Source organism: Ammodytes marinus (genome assembly GCF_949987685.1).
Source record: "Ammodytes marinus genome assembly, chromosome: 2".
Taxonomy (NCBI): domain Eukaryota; kingdom Metazoa; phylum Chordata; class Actinopteri; order Uranoscopiformes; family Ammodytidae; genus Ammodytes; species Ammodytes marinus.
Genome location: NC_137231.1, coordinates 10,040,617 through 10,057,493, shown reverse-complemented (window position 1 = coordinate 10,057,493; position 16,877 = coordinate 10,040,617). Strand labels below are relative to the sequence as shown.

Genomic DNA, 16,877 nt, shown 5'->3' with positions numbered 1-16,877 from the left:
TTAATTGACACATATTTAACTTATTAGTTTAATGAGACCGACTAACATAGCCCGCTAAGAATTATATGTCTTCCATTTTAATATGAATGTAGCCTAATATCAAGTCACTTGTATGAAACGAAAATGGGTTTTACAATTTAAAAAAAAGCAAAAAATGCTGAAAATGTGCTTGACGGAAGAGTCACAGGAGGTCAGATAGAGTTGTTTCTTCTCGCACAGTACAATCCGTTGATTTTTAAATTTGCAGATGACACCGTAATTGTGAGCCTTCTTAATAAGAATATGGACTCTCTTTCGTACCATAACGAGATTGACATTTTTATTAAGTGGTGTGACGAAAATTGTTTGTTTTTAAATCTGACAAAAACACAAGAAATGGTTTTCGACCCGAGGCAAGTGAAGACACACGAACCAGTCATCATTAAAACACAAAAGATCAATCAAGTCACAACATACAAATACCTTGGCGTCCATATTGATAATATACTCTGCTGGAAGTCACACATTGATAAACTGTGCACTAAATTGCAACAAAGATTGTACTTTTTAAGACGCCTGAGACTGTATGGGGTTAGTAGTGAGATCATGTTAATCTTCTATAGAGCTATATTGGAGAGCCTAATCAGATATGGAATCACAGCCTGGTATGGCAACCTAACAGTGCAACTGAAAAACAGACTTAGGAGCATGCACAAAACAGCCATGAAGATCATAGGAATAAAACAATATGAGTCCATAGAGGAACTGTATAACCAGTCAGTTATTACTCAAGCAATAAAAATCTCCTCAGACTCCACTCATCCACTATCCTCTGAATATGAGCTTCTTCCATCAGGAAGAAGGTTTCGTATGTCAAGATGGAAAACGAACCGTTTTAAATTATCGTTTGTACCAGCGTCTATTAAGCTTCTGAACAATCATAAAAACTAGTGCAATAGCCCATAGGGCAATGGACACAAGCACTCAGCACTTTACTGTACAGCATTTTAAATGCATTAATGTCCATAGGCCTGGTTAACTAGTGCAATAGACCACGTGCAATAGAGCAGTGTGCAATAAACTCAGGCACTTTTTCTCGCACTTTCCTCGCACTTTAAATTGTCCGAATGTTTTTATGTCCTAGAATTACCGTGTGATGTTCTTGTTGTTTTAGCTTTGTCCAATGTGTAGGTTTTACTGTGTTTTTACTGTGTCATATTGTTGTTGTCTACTGGTTAAGCAAAATGTAGCACAATGCCCAAGACAAATTTCCTTAACAGGACAATAAAGTTTACCCTGACCCCCCCTATGTCACTGTCCGTTCTGTACAGAGGTCACATGTTCCACTGCTACATGTTTTTCTGTGATTGTTCTGCTGAAGAGGCCTATATCTTTCACTGCCTCCTTCAGCAATTTGTCCAGTAGGAAAAACACCATCTGCTGCCACTTTTGTGGGTTTTGTAGCAGCAGGAAGGTCCCTGTAACCTTCAGGCCCTCTTCCTTTCATAACCAAAGTCTCTCTCAGTAACCGGCTGCTTTGCCCTGTTTCCTAGCATCTGACACAGCAGTGATACAGCCTTCCTCCTTCTCCACAGCATTGACCACGTTGTAGAAATTTCTGCCTGCCGCTCCATATGTGTGTCCCATTGCCTTCAGGGCCTCCATTACATCCTGAAAAGGTAAAAAGCTGAGTGTAGGCTCACATGGAACAAATACGTGTATGTGTTACTTTAGCTAATGAATGTATTAGGAATTTAGGATTCATAATACCTTATCAAATTTGGATTCAAATATAACTGAATTTTCAGAGTCCACAAAAAGAACCGGAGTAGCGATGGCTTCCTTCAGGCTCTTTCCGAACCAAAGGTAGTTCATGAGTGCCTGCAAGATAGACAGAACAACACGTTGTAATCTGCCTGATGGGAAAGTGATGATTACAGAATGGATTACGGACACACTCGTGAAGACGGCACTTGCTATGACAACAGTGAGAGGGCATTAGTCGGCAGCAATTTATCTCGATGGCACTCAGCGTGATTGCCCTGGATACGTACCGAGGCCATCCCTGTGGTGATCATGCTCCCGCCAGTCCCTCCAATCACAAGAGTCTTGGACGGAGACTTCAGCACAGCTGGGGACATGGAGGAGGGAGGCTGCTCACCTGCGAAACACAACAAAAGCCTTGACTGACAGGCCAGATGGCTACAGTTCAGACTCGTCAATGGGAGAAGAACATTCTTAAAAATGCAATCAGTGGAGTGCCTCTGAAAGACACAAATCCCAGGCGTTTCAGAGACTGAAGGGCATTTATTTAAGCCTGCAGAGCAGTGGCAGTGCACTTTAAACAACATGGGTGTGTCATCCTCCTCATAAAAATCACCAGTTACTTTTAAAAATAGTAAATCAAATTTCTTAAAACAAGGTCCCAATAAAAAATTATAATGTAGACTACATCTCTTGTAAAAATTGGGCTTCCAAAGTTAAGCATAATTAATGCCGAATTTTGGAAAGATTCTGTTCTCAACATCAAAGAATTTACCTCAAAGCCATGTTGGATCTGTGCACCTGCACTTTGTTACAGCAATGCTTCGAGCTAATTGCTTAGGCCAGCATGCTGACATGCTCACAATGACAAATGACAACATGCTGATGTTTTGCAAGTATACCGTTAATTTACCTAGTTTTGCATTTTTGCATGCTAACATTTGCTCATCAGCACCAAACCCCAAGTACAGCTGAGGCTGGTTAGAATGGCATTAGCTTTGCAGATATTTGGTCATAAACCAATGTACTGGGCTAATTGAAATGCTGACCTAATGATAGCAATTTATCCTTAGATAGACATGAATTCTATGGCAATCCTTCCAGCATTTCTAAAAACACATAATAGAAAAAACAAAAATATCCTCTTTAAGATGGCACTGGAGGAAAACTGACAACAAAGTCATTAGGATTCACCCTTAGGATATCTGTACCAAATATGATGGGATTCTAACAGTCTGGATCTAGGTGGTGAACCATTCTAGGCAGTGCCACTAGCATGGCTTAAAAGAGATTGGAAGCCTTAAGCCATAAAAAGTTACGATAATATACAACAATATTTCGTGGCTATTGAACACCACCAAAAATCAAAAATTTCAGATCTGAGGTAGCAACAGTAAACAGTATATTTCAGGTACTCTCTCCACTTCTGCAGTACATACATACTATTAAAGTAACTTTGTACATGGTATTTATCTGTGTGAAAGACATGTACACTGTGTGCAACCCTCCCTTACTGCAGTGACTCTTTTCTGGCCAATAATGCATATTTAAATGAATGTGAATCCATGTGAATGTGAATGGAGTCAGCGATTCTGGAGAATGCTTGTTGTCAAAATCACATTTTGTCGAGATCAATGATATATCTCTTCCCAATCCACTACCTGTCTTTACTGCCTGTGCGCTATGAGAAATCACGTGGTAATACACAGCCTAGCCTCTGTAAACTGGTATGTAAAAAAGGGGTATGTCAACAAAGGGGGCCACCGTCGCTAGCAACAATGCCTATTTACAGAGCAGTGATAATAAAAAAAAATGCACCTGTACCTGTTTCACTTGTACTTCACAAGTATTAAATGAAAATGGGAAAAATACTGTGTGCGACGCTGATCTAATTACCAGGAAAGATTTGCTCGACTCTTCCACAGAAGTCAGACAGCTGGTTGTTAAGGATGACACCGGTGCTCGGAGAGAAGACCTTTGAGCCATATCTGTGAGAGAAAAAAATGCATCGAAATAGTTTGTTCTGTTCTGGTGTGCTTTTAAAGGAGCAATAAAACATAATGATGTATACTCCAAACTAATAGTGTTGTTGTAGAAAGCCTTTGGACTGTGATCACTGGAGTCTTGAGATTTCCTTTTAAATTCCTTTTCCCCAAACATTTGCTCCATAATCTCATTAGCCATTTAAATCCTCTATACTTTAAGACAAACAATAATAACAATGTTTAATGGACGATTGCCCCCCCTCCCCCCAAACCCTTCAGATACTGACATGTGGTTGATGGTGCTGGTGACAGACACGGCAGATCCATCCTCAGCCAGCACGGACACATGCGTTGTGCCCATGGTGTCCAGGTGCGGGGTGATGTTGTAATACTGGGAATCGTGACTCCCGTCGTTGCTGATCAAGCTCCGTATGCGCTCTGCAAAGCTGTCCTCTGTGAGTTTCTTGGCCATCTGTGAGCCGTACAGAGAATTTTTTGATTTTTTTTATAAAGCAAAAGCAAACATACATTTTAAAGCTAAAGTTATGATTGTTTCTCAGGCTCGGAGCCACTTTGCAGAAAGAACAAGCAAAAACTGAAATTGGAACTCAATTTGAAGCCCATTTTGAAATCTTAAGCCTTGCACTGCTTATGTGTATCTGCCTCTGAAACTCTCTTGTTTCAAACAGTGCACCCACTGTATGCTTTTTCCAGGAAAATAAGGCTAAATATTTTTTGACTGATTATACATGTCGCATTACGGTTTGCCTAATATCATCTATTAAAGAGAATATCATGAACACATATAATATCATGTATTTATTATAGATTATAAAACCTCCTATATAAAGTAGGGGAAATGAGCTCCAGCTTGATCATCTTAAGCGTTTCTATATCATAAGAACTGATTCTGAAGTAATTTAGTTTTTATAGAACTTTTTAATGTGATATTACTTTTTTAGTTTGACTAGTAACATACCATTGTAACGTGCTGTATGACTGTGTAACGGTTACACTGTGGCACTGCTTTTATCATATCATGAGCACATTTCAATGAATGAATTGTTCATTCTTTGAACCTCTGATTCATTAAGTGTCTCCTATTGAAACACTATAAACAGCGATACTGGTTGACACAACTTTTCACTGAATCATTATTGAAAACTTACGTCTCCTGAGCTGAACCTTGGATCACGGATGTGTTTCTTGAGTCCATTGGCAAATTTGAAAGCTTCAACATAGTGGTGATAGGCCAGTGTCTTTTGTTCCCCTATCAGAGCGGCTGAATTCAAGTCATATCCTGTCATTTAAAAAAATATTGTTTAGATTTTACATTTTACAAGCTTAGCATCAACACAGACATTTGTATTCACGCCATAAATTAGGTAAACAGCTCATTTAAAGACACCAATAAAAGCCTATACTTGGTATAGCTCTGTGCTGGACATGAACACAGCTAACAAGCTTTATTATGTGATCTGAGTGTGGACTGCTCTGCAGTCTTTGTACAGCGTGAACCTTTCATGATGTTCAGGATGAGGCTGAGGGAGATGCCTCCTGCAGGGGGTGGGGGTATGTACATCTGGTACTCTCCCAAAGGAACAGCCCACGCATCAGTCACTGTAACTTCATACGCAGCCAAGTCCTGCGCCGTGAGTGTTCCTCCTGTTCAAAAGCAATGAAAGAAATGGCTCTGCTAAGCAAAACTGAACCCAATGCATCTCAGCTCCACATAATGAGGATTTGTAATGGATCCAGGCAGCTCAGACTGGAGACTGTGAGGGCTCACTGCAGTGCTCTACAGACACAATTGATTTGTTCATTTGTAATTAGATCATCGTGCCAGGCAGAGATAGAAAATGGTTGAAAAGACAGCATGATGAAACACGTCTGACAATACCTGCCTCCTTTATGTCACGGATTAAATCCTCTGCTATTCTTCCAGTGTAAAAAGCTTCCGCCCCGTGATTTGCAATCCATTCCAAAGTGTCTGCCAGTTTCTCAAACTTGATAAGATCACCAGTCTTCAGCAAGTTCCCATTGTTATCTGAGAATAAGTTTCTACAGGAAAAATGTGAAAGAAACAACAACATACCACTTTAATGTTTTCATACATGTTATTGCTTATCATAATGTGTTGGTCAACTATGGGTGTATCATTCATACCGCAGTTGCTGGGTCTCGTTGGAATCAAGGTATGGGATGTATCGACCTTGGATTGGAGGGATAGGAAAACCTTCTCTTGCCAGTTGGATGGTAGGCTGAAAGAGGGCAGCCCATGGCAATTTCCCATAAAGCTTGTGTGCCTGTTCATAACCCCGAATTTCTCCTGGTACCCCAATCCAGGGGGCACCTGCATGGATGCATGAATAGTTAGGGAGGTAGGTAGGACAAAGTACAATTATGAGGAACAAATACTTAAACTATTTTAAATTTCATGTAACTACGTTCATTTGAACCCTGAAGTTACTAGTTACATTACAGATCATCCCATATTTTACAAAAAAAATATTATTATTTTTGTAACGAGTAGAGGACCTGGACGCTAAACTAAAACATTTGAAAAGTTTAGTTAAAAAATACTTGTGGCTCCACCCTCAACTAGCTACAACAATACAATTATTTATGAAAAATGAATGCATCAGAATTAACAAACAAACAAAGTCATATAATATAGCAGTCGCCCAGGACCCTTTCATATGTTTTCTCTACTATTACTTTTTAAATGCAGGTAATGAACTGTACTGATATATATATTATTTACTGAAGTAAAGAACTCATTTGTATTCTTCTTCTAGCCCAAAGGACATGAAGGTATAGTAGGTAGATGAAAAGATAATATCATTACCATTTTTTAAATTTAAAACACAAACTTAATTGTGGACTTTTTTCCATACCGATATCTTTTTATCCATCTTTCACAACAGAATTTTGTAAAACTTTAATCTTCTTTTATTAGTCTGATATTGCACGCTAAACCAATGATGTTATCCCTGGCTCAGTTAAAGATCCTATACCTTGCTTTATTATTACATAATATTATTCTTAGGAGTACAACAAGATTAATAGCTGGTTTAGGATTCCTGTTCCACTTGGTGTGTGGTCTTGGCTGAGGGCTGAGCTTGTAGCCAGTCCCTATATTAGGACTGTTGGGCCCCCAGAGTATACAATCAGTCCCTATAAATCAGACTCCACTGCATGAGCATAAGAAGAGGAAAACAAGGCATTTGCATTTCCACGAAAAGGAGTGGCAATATCGTCAGCCAGCCTTAGACCTGACATATGCCCTTATGTGGTAAATAATGTTGTGCAGATGTGAACTAATGGCCTACTGAATTCCTCAAAAGGAATGAGTCTGATAAAAGGCTAAATATTTAGGCTTAACCCTTCCTGCTCCAGCATGATAGTATAGCCTAATAATACACTACTGCCTACCTAACACAGTAGAGCAAGAAGAAATCACTCCCTACAAAAGAATCAGGGAAAGATTAAAGATGTCATATGCCATTGCAGTACCTGGCATCATCTTGAAGGTTTTGGGACATGACATCAGCAGGTCAGATTTAATCTTTGAGGGTGCCGTCTCTCTGGAGTTGATGATTTTTGCTTTACCTTTGAAAAGACGAGCTAGTATCAATTGACTTTGTCTCCACAGCATGACACTGTTGTATTAGAGGACCGAGGAACTGATTTTTCTGTTACCAGAGCTGTCCATCACTGTGAATATGGACCCCCCTCCGAGGCCCATGCTCTGAGGGTTCATGACGGAGGTGCACAGCAGCGCAGCAATGGCGCCATCTACCGCTGAGCCCCCTCTCTGCAGGATATCCCTGAAAGATTTCACACTCATCGCTATTCATATCAAGGTGATAACCCCTTATTAAGTTAAGATAATAAGGGGTCAACATAACTTAAGGTTAGCTGTAGTTAATTCCGAAGTTATATCCTAAAAAATGGGGTAGTAGACTATGCGTAATATGAATAGCCTATGCGTAAATCTTTGAGTAGCCACAACAACAGTGTAAAATGCCACTCACCGTCCAATCTCTGAACATGTCGCAGAGTCAGCGGCCACTGCAGCACTTGGGAAAGTGTCCTCTAGACACTTGCGCCTCACACCAAGCAAAGAAATACACACAATTATAGCAACCACGCAGAGCAGCATACAGGCGCAACAAGCATACACCCTCGCCTTTGACCTCGCCATGGCTGATATTATCCAATTACTCCGCGGGGATCATTAAAGTGCCATCTGACCCTTACAGGTGATCTCTTCTGAAATATTCCAACTTCACTGACTGACCTGGAGCTCAGTTGCCTAATCATAAGGGGCGTGCGCCGGACAGTATGGCTCCACCCTCCGCCTGGAGCGCAAGAGGGGGGGGGGGGGGTTGTGGTCGAACTGTTGAGTCATGCCTGAGGGGGATTCCCTTCTGTACAAACTCTATAGGCCGACATGCACACATAACCTGACCTGAACTCAAAGGACACAATGAGACAAAAGAGTATCCCATCACCGTTACTTAGTGGTAGAGATTTGAATCTATGGACAACCTTACAAACAAGAAGTCATTCGTATGTCCATGGGTTCAGAAATGTTCTGAATAGTCAATGTAACCTAAACCTGGTTTAGAGAAATAGTATTTTCACATTAAGATTTGAGGGTAGCCTATAATCTGCAATTTAATCCTCATTTTTCTGGGTGGCTCCGCGGACACAGCTTGATGGAAAGCTAAATGATGTAAGCCTAAACTACATTAAACTTGTGTGGGTGGGGGGGGGGGGGTGTGCTGTTTGAATAACTGCAAAACAGATAACCACCTAAGGCTTGTCAGACTGATAATCACCATGAAACCACAGATATCACTGCTATTGTTCATTTAGGCCTAATGTTGCTGTAGGATGTGTTCTATGGGTATTTAAGGACTGAAAGAATGGAGGAGTGTAAAGTTGGACCCGTCTAGGAAAAGTTGTTGACCCTGCTGAGGTATTTTGTCCCCTACTACTGTCACAATCAAACTGCTGTTGTGTGGCTGCCTGCTGTGAGCGCAATCTATGCAAGTTGAAGTGCATCTTGGGAAATGCTGTCTGCAGTCATGTCAAACCAAACAGTAGTGGTCGATGGGCGAGCCACGAGACATACGGAAGAGGGAGGCTCTCATCTGAGACAAGTTCACCAGAGCAATACCGGAAATAATGCAAGTATGCCTTCAAAGTAAAAAAAATAAGTGGCCATGGTAAACTTGGAAAACAAGCAGGGCTTTACGTAGGCTAGTGCTGCAACTAACGAATGTTTTCATTGTCAGTTAATCCATCCTTTTTTCTTATTTATCGTTTTGTTGGTTTGTCTATGAATTTTTAGATTATAGGGGCAAGACCCAGTTTATGCCTACCAGTAATTACTGCATGAATGATCAACTATTAAATTAGTTGCAGATTTATTCGCTGTTAAAGCTGGGGTATATGATTTCTGATTGGTCAAAATTAACATGAGCTGTACACTTTGACCAATCAGAGCGAGGCTCCGATTATCTGTTCTTATTGGCTGTTGGGACTGTCCATTCACTTTGGCACGACTTTGTTAGTGTTTAGAGTGTGTCAGGGAGGGACCATAGGGGAGGGACCAAAGAGAACAAGTGGAGCGGTTGAGGTATTTGAATTCGAATCTCTATCCCAACTACCATTTTCTCCCCAAATCCTCCACCCCAGCTTTAATTGATTGATCAAGCAAGCTCAAATTGGGGAAGCTATTGAGGGGAAGTTTAGTTTAAAAAAAAATTATTCTGGAATCAGTAGGCTATAGGTCATTATAGGCAGCAAGACCATTAATGCTAAATGCCTATCTCAAGCTGTAAGTCACTTTGGATAAAAGTGTCTGCTAAATGACATATCGGGACTAATAACATGTAAAAGCATTAACATCAACACTTTGATGTGTTATTAAACTGTTCTGCTGATGCATCCCATGTTTAACAGGGATATTGGTTATAACGTATAGGCCTATGCCTAAAGAACTTCACCAATTGTACACATGAAGGTCAGTTTGCTGGAGATAACAGTTGTGTAAGTTTAATGTCCTCTGTGGCTCTACAGTAAGTCTAACAAATAATTTTGAGTTATGATGAGAACTAAAATAAAAATACCTGTAGGCTACTTGACACTAAACATGTGTTATAGGCTACACTACAAAGATGCTAGGCTACTGTGTTTCCATGTGGGAATTTAGGGATTCTGCATTTTTGTAGATTGAGCCATATTTAGCCGACTAGGTCTACCAGCTAACTACTCTTTTATAATCTGCCTCCAGTGCCTTGCATGGATTTGGGAGAAGTGTTCCGGTTCCAGGGCTGATTTCAACACGCTGCGACCTTTATTTTGAAAGATGAGACCGGAGATGTTGTTGCCCTTGGTTACTTGACATTGGGTGTCTTCCCTAGTGGAGCTTCAGTATTTACAACAACATTATCAGAAGCCTGTCCGGCGCTGCTGTCCATCAAGAGAGGCAGGGAGTCAACCCGGCGGTGGCTCAGCCGTATTGTGTTTTTATCCATTATTCGATGTCTGTCGGTATCAGTTAGGACTTCTTTTGAGCATTTTGGAGATATTTCCTATAATGTTGGCGAGTGACATCCGTCTACCTTGTGCACTGCAGTGGTGCGCAGCTTCGCCTGGAGAAACACCTGTGCGCCTCTCCTCTCCACCGGTCATGAACGTTGAGTAGGTATGGATGCAACAATGTGCACGAACCCACGCATCGATCATCCACGTAGCTTCTAGACTTAGGAGACATGAACTCGGTTACTGGGATCTGCTTGTTTACCGTGGCTTATTGAGCGGTAGGCTACACAATGTGTTGGCCATCAGTTTGTATGGCAGCTTGGCCCTGGTGCCAGCAGCAGTTGTTAGGGGCGAGATTACATGGACAGAGTGGGGTATTTGGACGAACGAGGCGGGCTTTTAGGGGGTTTCATGGTTGGGTTTAATGGCCAGTCGGTTCTACAGGCAGCGGGAGTGTGGGGGATGTGGAGGCGTCTGGATGCTGTCAGACAGGATGTAGGGGGGGATCTATTGGAGCACGATTACCCGACCATTTTTGGTGAGGGAGCAACCATGGAGTTAGGCTACTGATCACCGTTGACGCATTGCACTCTTCGCGTTTTGGCTTCTGGTCCCCTTTCATTATATAATCATACCCATGCAATCCAGCCTTCTTTTTTCTTTTTTACTTAAGCAGTATGCAATTTCAAAGACCACAGCTCGCCCCCTCCCTCCCTCCCCCCGAGGTTCCATCTATGCAGCTCCTGCTGAGCAACCTATGAATGCCAATTATACATGTGGGTGGATTAACAACACTGTTTAAGTTTATATAATTCACTGCTTAGAGCGCGGGTGCGAGTGTGTGTGCGTGGTGCGCAAAACACATATAATCGAGACAGATTTGTGTTAAATGCAGCAATGTACCCATGACTCATGGCTTTGTACAGTGCACTACAGGGATGTGTGTGTGTGTGTGTGTGTGTGTGTGTGTGTGTGTGTGTGTGTGTGTGTGTGTGTGTGTGTGTGTGTGTGTGTGTGTGTGTGTGTGCGTGCGTGCGTGCGTGCGTGCGTGCGTGCGTGCGTGCGTGCGTGCGTGCGTGCGTGCGTGCGTGCGTGCGTGCGTGCGTGTGTGTGTGTGCATGGGTCCACAGTGTGTGTGGGTGAGTTTCAGTAGGTGTGTTTTTTTTACATGAGGTGCATACAGGATGGGAAATTTCTGTCAGACTCTGAAGAGAAAGATATTTTTTGCTGACACAAAACAAACACTTAACAGCAAATGGAGTTTAGAGCTTGAACATCGATCGCAGGAATCCCCCCTTATGTCCGTTAGAGTATCCTCCTCTCTCCTCATCCCTCTCTCTCTGCTTCTGTCTTTGTTTTACAGATAACAGGCCACCCTACGGCACAGTGTCTGTCTGCATTCGTCTGAAAGCACAAGCGAGGGAGCAGCGCAAACACCGCACAGCCAGACATCATGCAAAGAGAAAGCTTTCCTAGTTGCAGAGTGCTGAAATGTTAAGACTGAAGAGCAAGTGTGTCAGATCAAATCAGCAGACTGTTTGCGTTAGGGGGGGCGATAAGAGCTGCTTGACACTAGACTCACTAGCGCCCTGCGTGTGCTTTAAGGTCCTTTCCATCAAGAAAAGACGTATTAACTGATCTTTCATCAGCACTTTTTTCCCCCAATCAGAATCAGCAATCCGGGAAAGGAGCCGAGATGGAGTGGTCACTGGAGAATGTGAGGGAGATGGTGGCTGGAGGCATGCAGTCTATAAGGGAGTGTGAGATCTGTGCTTTGGCCATAGCCATGTGTGTGCTGCTGCTCTTTATGTGGTACTGTTACAGGGTGGGCAGGGAGCACGGCCCCACCCCTCTGCGTGGGCGCTATTTGTCGGGGCCTGGCAGGATTGGAGGGGTGGTGGGGGGCTTCATGAGCTCAGAGTGCCGTGCCCGGGGGAAAGGGAAGCAGGGATCCATGCTGGAGGAGCAGAACGGCTTTGCTTTCTGCCAGTCACCAGAGTGCTTCCGTTGTACCAGCGCAGGAGAGAGCCTGAACCAGAGGCTCTACCACAGCCTGCAGGACTACGCCAAGCGCTACACCTGGTCTGGTATGGGCAGGGTGCACAAAGGAGTCCGTGACCAAGGCCGATATCTGAACAGCCGACCCACCATCCAGCGGCCGGAGGTCTTCTTCCTGCCAGACCTCCCGTCGGCCCCGTTCTTCTCCAGAGAGATACAGAGACACGATGTGGAGCTGCTGGAGCAGAGCTTCCCCGCCCTTCTGGCTGAGTTCGAGAGCATCTACCACCAGCCTCCAGCCCGCAGCGGCTCAGCCCTGCCACCAGGGTGGAAGGTCAACAGCACCCCTCGAGGGCAGTGGTGGACCTACTACCTGGTCAACCAAGGCACCCCTCTGGTTCTCAATGTCAGGAGGTGCCCGCGCGCCTGGAGGGTGCTGGGCCAGCTGCGCACCTTCATCGCCAACAACGTGTTTGGAAATGCCTGCTTCTCTGTGCTGACTCCCGGAGCGCTGATCAGTGAGCACTACGGTCCCACAAATGTCAGGCTGCGCTGCCACCTGGGTAAGAGAGAGCACTGTTCTGTGAGCTGGAAGTGATCCAGCTATGTAATGTCTGAGGCTCAGTGTGTGTTCAACAGCATATGATTTCAATAAAAAAAAGCATATTTAACCAGCGAGCCTAGTGAATCAGCTGGGGTAGTGTTTAGACTGTGAATCTACATCCTCTTGGGTCATGACGGCACATGGCTTAAATTATTGTCTACAATTATGTATTGTTCTCACTCTAACTGAGCTTTGATTCAATTTCCAGCTGCACTCAGTGATGTGGCTATAAATAGTCATGTGTATTGTCATGTAGGCAGGCTCTTTTGTAAGATGCTTTCAAACAACATACAGTGATAATAAGGCATATGTCACCTGGGAGGTTGCCTAGCAACAGAAACACTCCCATAATGACACAGTAATGGACATGTTATTTTTCTCTGGCAGGTCTCAGAGTGCCCCCTTCCTGTGAGCTAGTGGTCGGTGGGGAGCCACAGTGCTGGTCTGAGGGCAGCTGTCTGCTTTTTGATGATTCCTTCCTCCACAGAGCCTTCCACGAGGGTAAGCGGATATTGGATTGTAGTCTTTTATTGCACTCTGTCCCTTTTTATTTATGCCTTGAAGGAACACTGACATAAACATGGTGGAATCCAATATTGCTGAAGTAGACTGCCTTTTTAATTATGAATCTAGTAAGGGTTTCAGGTCAATATATTGACACAATGGGGCTCTTGTGTTTCTCTGTGTGTGTGCAGGCGGTGCAGAGGACGGCCCCAGGGTGGTTTTCATGGTGGACCTCTGGCACCCCAATGTGGCCGCTGCTGAGAGACAAGCCTTGGACTACATTTTTACTCCAGGCCGCTTAGAGGACAAGGAAGGGAAATAGGTGTGAGTGAGAAAAACCAAGTACAACCACGAGACAGGGGAAGTCCATAGTACCCTGGAGCACATCTTTTTCTGCCTCCAGACCTGCTCTCACACTCACTGTGTACATATTCTCCATGTCATACAGTATTTCTCATAACTATCATTAGCAGATGACCAAACATTGGGCCTCTTTTATCAATCGTGTTCATGTTTTAAAAGTAAAGCACAGCCACACTTGAAAGTCCTTGCTTACATTTTGTAAAGCTTAGTAGCTGCTTGATTGTTTGCGCAGCCATTTTGTTCATGTGTGTTAATACCATTGCAAGGACATTTGTCATTGTTATATCGTTTTAAATTATTGACAATCAATTCATTTGCATTCAGATGTAGGAAGTGACTGGACAGTAAACATTGTTCCACAAATTATAGCTTTTCCCAAATTCATATCCCCGAGACGTTAGGCCAATACTGGAGCATGATCATTTCTATGTAGGATTCTGTGTACATATCAGTTTTGCTTTGGTTGGTGCTCGAAGCAGTTCAATAATAATGTGTCACTTTCTTGCTGCATGCTTTATGCTGCACACATAGTATGTGGGTCTATAGGAAAAACGTATTTAATAAGACACATTGAATTGGAGTCGTTGAGTGAATATTTATAGGCGCCAAACTGTTCCCTGGAACTCCCTAGAGACACAACATCACAACTTTTTGCATAAAGTCTTGGTAGAACATTTTACATGTGACACTACTGGTACTACTTTTACGTCACTACTTATTCTAGCACCCTCATATATTTCCGCAAAGGGCTAAGAAATGTTATCATTCAACTTTTCATGTTACTCAACATATCCAGTCAGACATTTGTCCGATTTGCACTTGTCAGTGGGTTTGCACATTTTTCATTTCCAAGACACCCACTTTTTAGATATGGGACAGACGTTTCGACTGTTTAAAGAGTGGGAAAGCTCTTGCTTGGTTACATATGTTCTGTGTCATGCTTATTTACATCAAGTAACTGCTACAGTAAAGTTAAAGCTTAGGGATCATTGCTACAGTGGTGGTCGGCATACAGTTCAGAAAAATGTAATGGTTTAGGATTTAATTACAGCAAGCCAGATAATAACAGAATTGCGTATGTGCATACAGTGGTGCATTAGTACTCACTTATTTAGGGTTGATAAGTAAAAGCAAGGGCATTCTGTACATCTAATTATAGTTAACAATTACTTTTTGAATAAATTACTTAATACATTTACATAACAATTTGATAGTATCCACTAGTATACAGAAATTGTTCATTAATCCACCATTATCCAAGCACCTAATGCACAGATTCATCCGGACATGTGTTGATAAACGAGGTCCAATGTTGATCGTGACATGAATGTTTACAGACTCAGCCAATGTCTCCGTTATGACTCCTGCTGGTGTGGTAGTATATTGTGCTCCCCTTTTTGAAAAAATCAATCCTGCTTTCACAAGACATTGTTAGAAAAGCACATTTCTAGGTCAAATTGTGCTGTAACGCTGGAGATGATGCGTTTTTGGTAAATTTACTAAGCTCTTGTAATTTGGTTGTATTTGATATCAGGTTTGTATTTCTGTAAATAGGGTAAAGGTAGAACAAGAAAGAAAACGGTCTGGGACATTTTTAAATGATTGTCCTCAATGCTATAACTATTGTGTTGTCTTGATTTGCTGCTGAATCGACTGCATTTCATGAAGAAGAAAAAAACCCAACCGTGAAATCATTTCTGATAGATTACAGTTGTAGATTCTGTAAAATGTTTATGAAGTACTATCTCTGTTGTTCTGTGATGTATTTCTTTCTGATCTCTCTGGAATTCTGCCGCGCCCCCCCATGGTGTCCATTATTAAAGCCATGCTCTATCAATTCTTCAACAGCACTTCATGGATAAATCTTCAGCAGCTTTACCGGTCCATCGCAAGCTAAGATACTCATCTATTCCGTTTGAATGTTTACAAAAGACTGATTATTTACAAGCTGTTTACAACACTGACACTCACATTGAGCTGTCCATGATTAGGTTCAAAATCAAGAGTGCTGTTAATTCACTTTAATGTATGAAAAACTTGTCAGTTCCAAAGCATTTGCTTCACATACACAGTGTATGAGGGAGCAACCATTTTGTTTACATTTGATGAAGGATTAGTCCTTTAATGCGTTCTTGTGTGGATTTTGAACAGTATTTCTGTACATTTAATAAATGGTGGAGAATCTTATGTAACCAGCTGTTGTCAGATGTGTAACTTTCGCACCGATGTCACGGAAACACTGACACAAGAGGCGGTCCTCACACTGCTTGTGTGTTCTTCAGTCCATTCTGCTGAATAAGCGCTTATAATTAATTAAACGGCTGCGTCTCACACAGCTGACCTCAGCGACTCTAACCCTCAAACACTGATTAAACAAGCATTCTGCAGGAGGACAAAACAGTCCACCACAATATAATGCCACTCTGGTATCGATAATACACTCTATAACATAAAGCAAAGGGGACTAAACTGATTGTGCTGCCTCTTTGCAGCCAGATGCAGTTTTACATTGGTGTCACAGGGAGGCGTAGGCATGCACTGATGTTCTCTCTGCAGTTATTTCTCTCTCAGATCTGCACTGCCTCTGAAGGATAAGTAGCACTAAAATGCTGGGGTAAGATAAGTGTTCATGGGGTCATAAAGAAGATACATTCAGTATATATACACTTCAGTTAAATATTTGGCCCTAAATCTGTGTCGACAGAAAAGGATTCAAACTCAGAACAGCATCCTTCACTGGGAAAAGCTTTGCATATTCTAATCACATTTGAGTTTCTCTGAAGGTGCAGTTGTGTCTGTCTACATCTGGAGGCATCTTGGTGAATGGCTGATACCAATTATCACCAATAATAACACATAACTACTACGGTATAGTTCATTTACTAATACCCTAGTGATTAATTTTATGAGCTATAAGTTTAATGGGCACAAATGTGGTTTTTTTTCATTGTCACAGCCCTTGTATGATTGTAATAAATGTTAGCATACTGCTAAGTACACTAATGACAGTAGGCATGAGAGCTCTATGTGTGTTTGAGGGAGAGCATAATACTGTAACATGGTGGAAGCGAGAAAAGGTTTAAAGCTCATACAAGCATATATGTGTGTGCACCAGGACTAGC

General features: G+C 42.3%; 2 protein-coding genes across 2 annotated transcripts; one reads left to right on the top strand and one right to left on the bottom strand.

The window, feature by feature from the left end:
- Positions 1-1,500: 1,500 nt before the first annotated feature.
- Positions 1,501-7,935, bottom strand: ggt5a (gamma-glutamyltransferase 5a; the record flags this gene model as incomplete). The annotated part of the gene is made up of 12 exons (XM_080051697.1): positions 1,501-1,650; positions 1,750-1,860; positions 2,034-2,140; positions 3,640-3,731; positions 4,016-4,200; positions 4,898-5,028; positions 5,247-5,393; positions 5,629-5,789; positions 5,895-6,081; positions 7,245-7,340; positions 7,431-7,558; positions 7,766-7,935. The coding sequence occupies 12 exons, from the start codon at positions 7,933-7,935 to the stop codon at positions 1,501-1,503; spliced, it is 1,665 nt and encodes a 554-aa protein (XP_079907823.1).
- A 2,263-nt stretch (positions 7,936-10,198) lies between these two features.
- asphd2 (aspartate beta-hydroxylase domain containing 2) lies at positions 10,199-15,844 on the top strand. Its single transcript, XM_080050192.1, has 4 exons — positions 10,199-10,449; positions 11,650-12,847; positions 13,276-13,389; positions 13,584-15,844. Exons 2-4 carry the CDS (start codon positions 11,983-11,985, stop codon positions 13,712-13,714), a joined length of 1,110 nt encoding a protein of 369 aa, XP_079906318.1. The 5' UTR covers positions 10,199-10,449; positions 11,650-11,982; the 3' UTR covers positions 13,715-15,844.
- Positions 15,845-16,877: the final 1,033 nt, after the last annotated feature.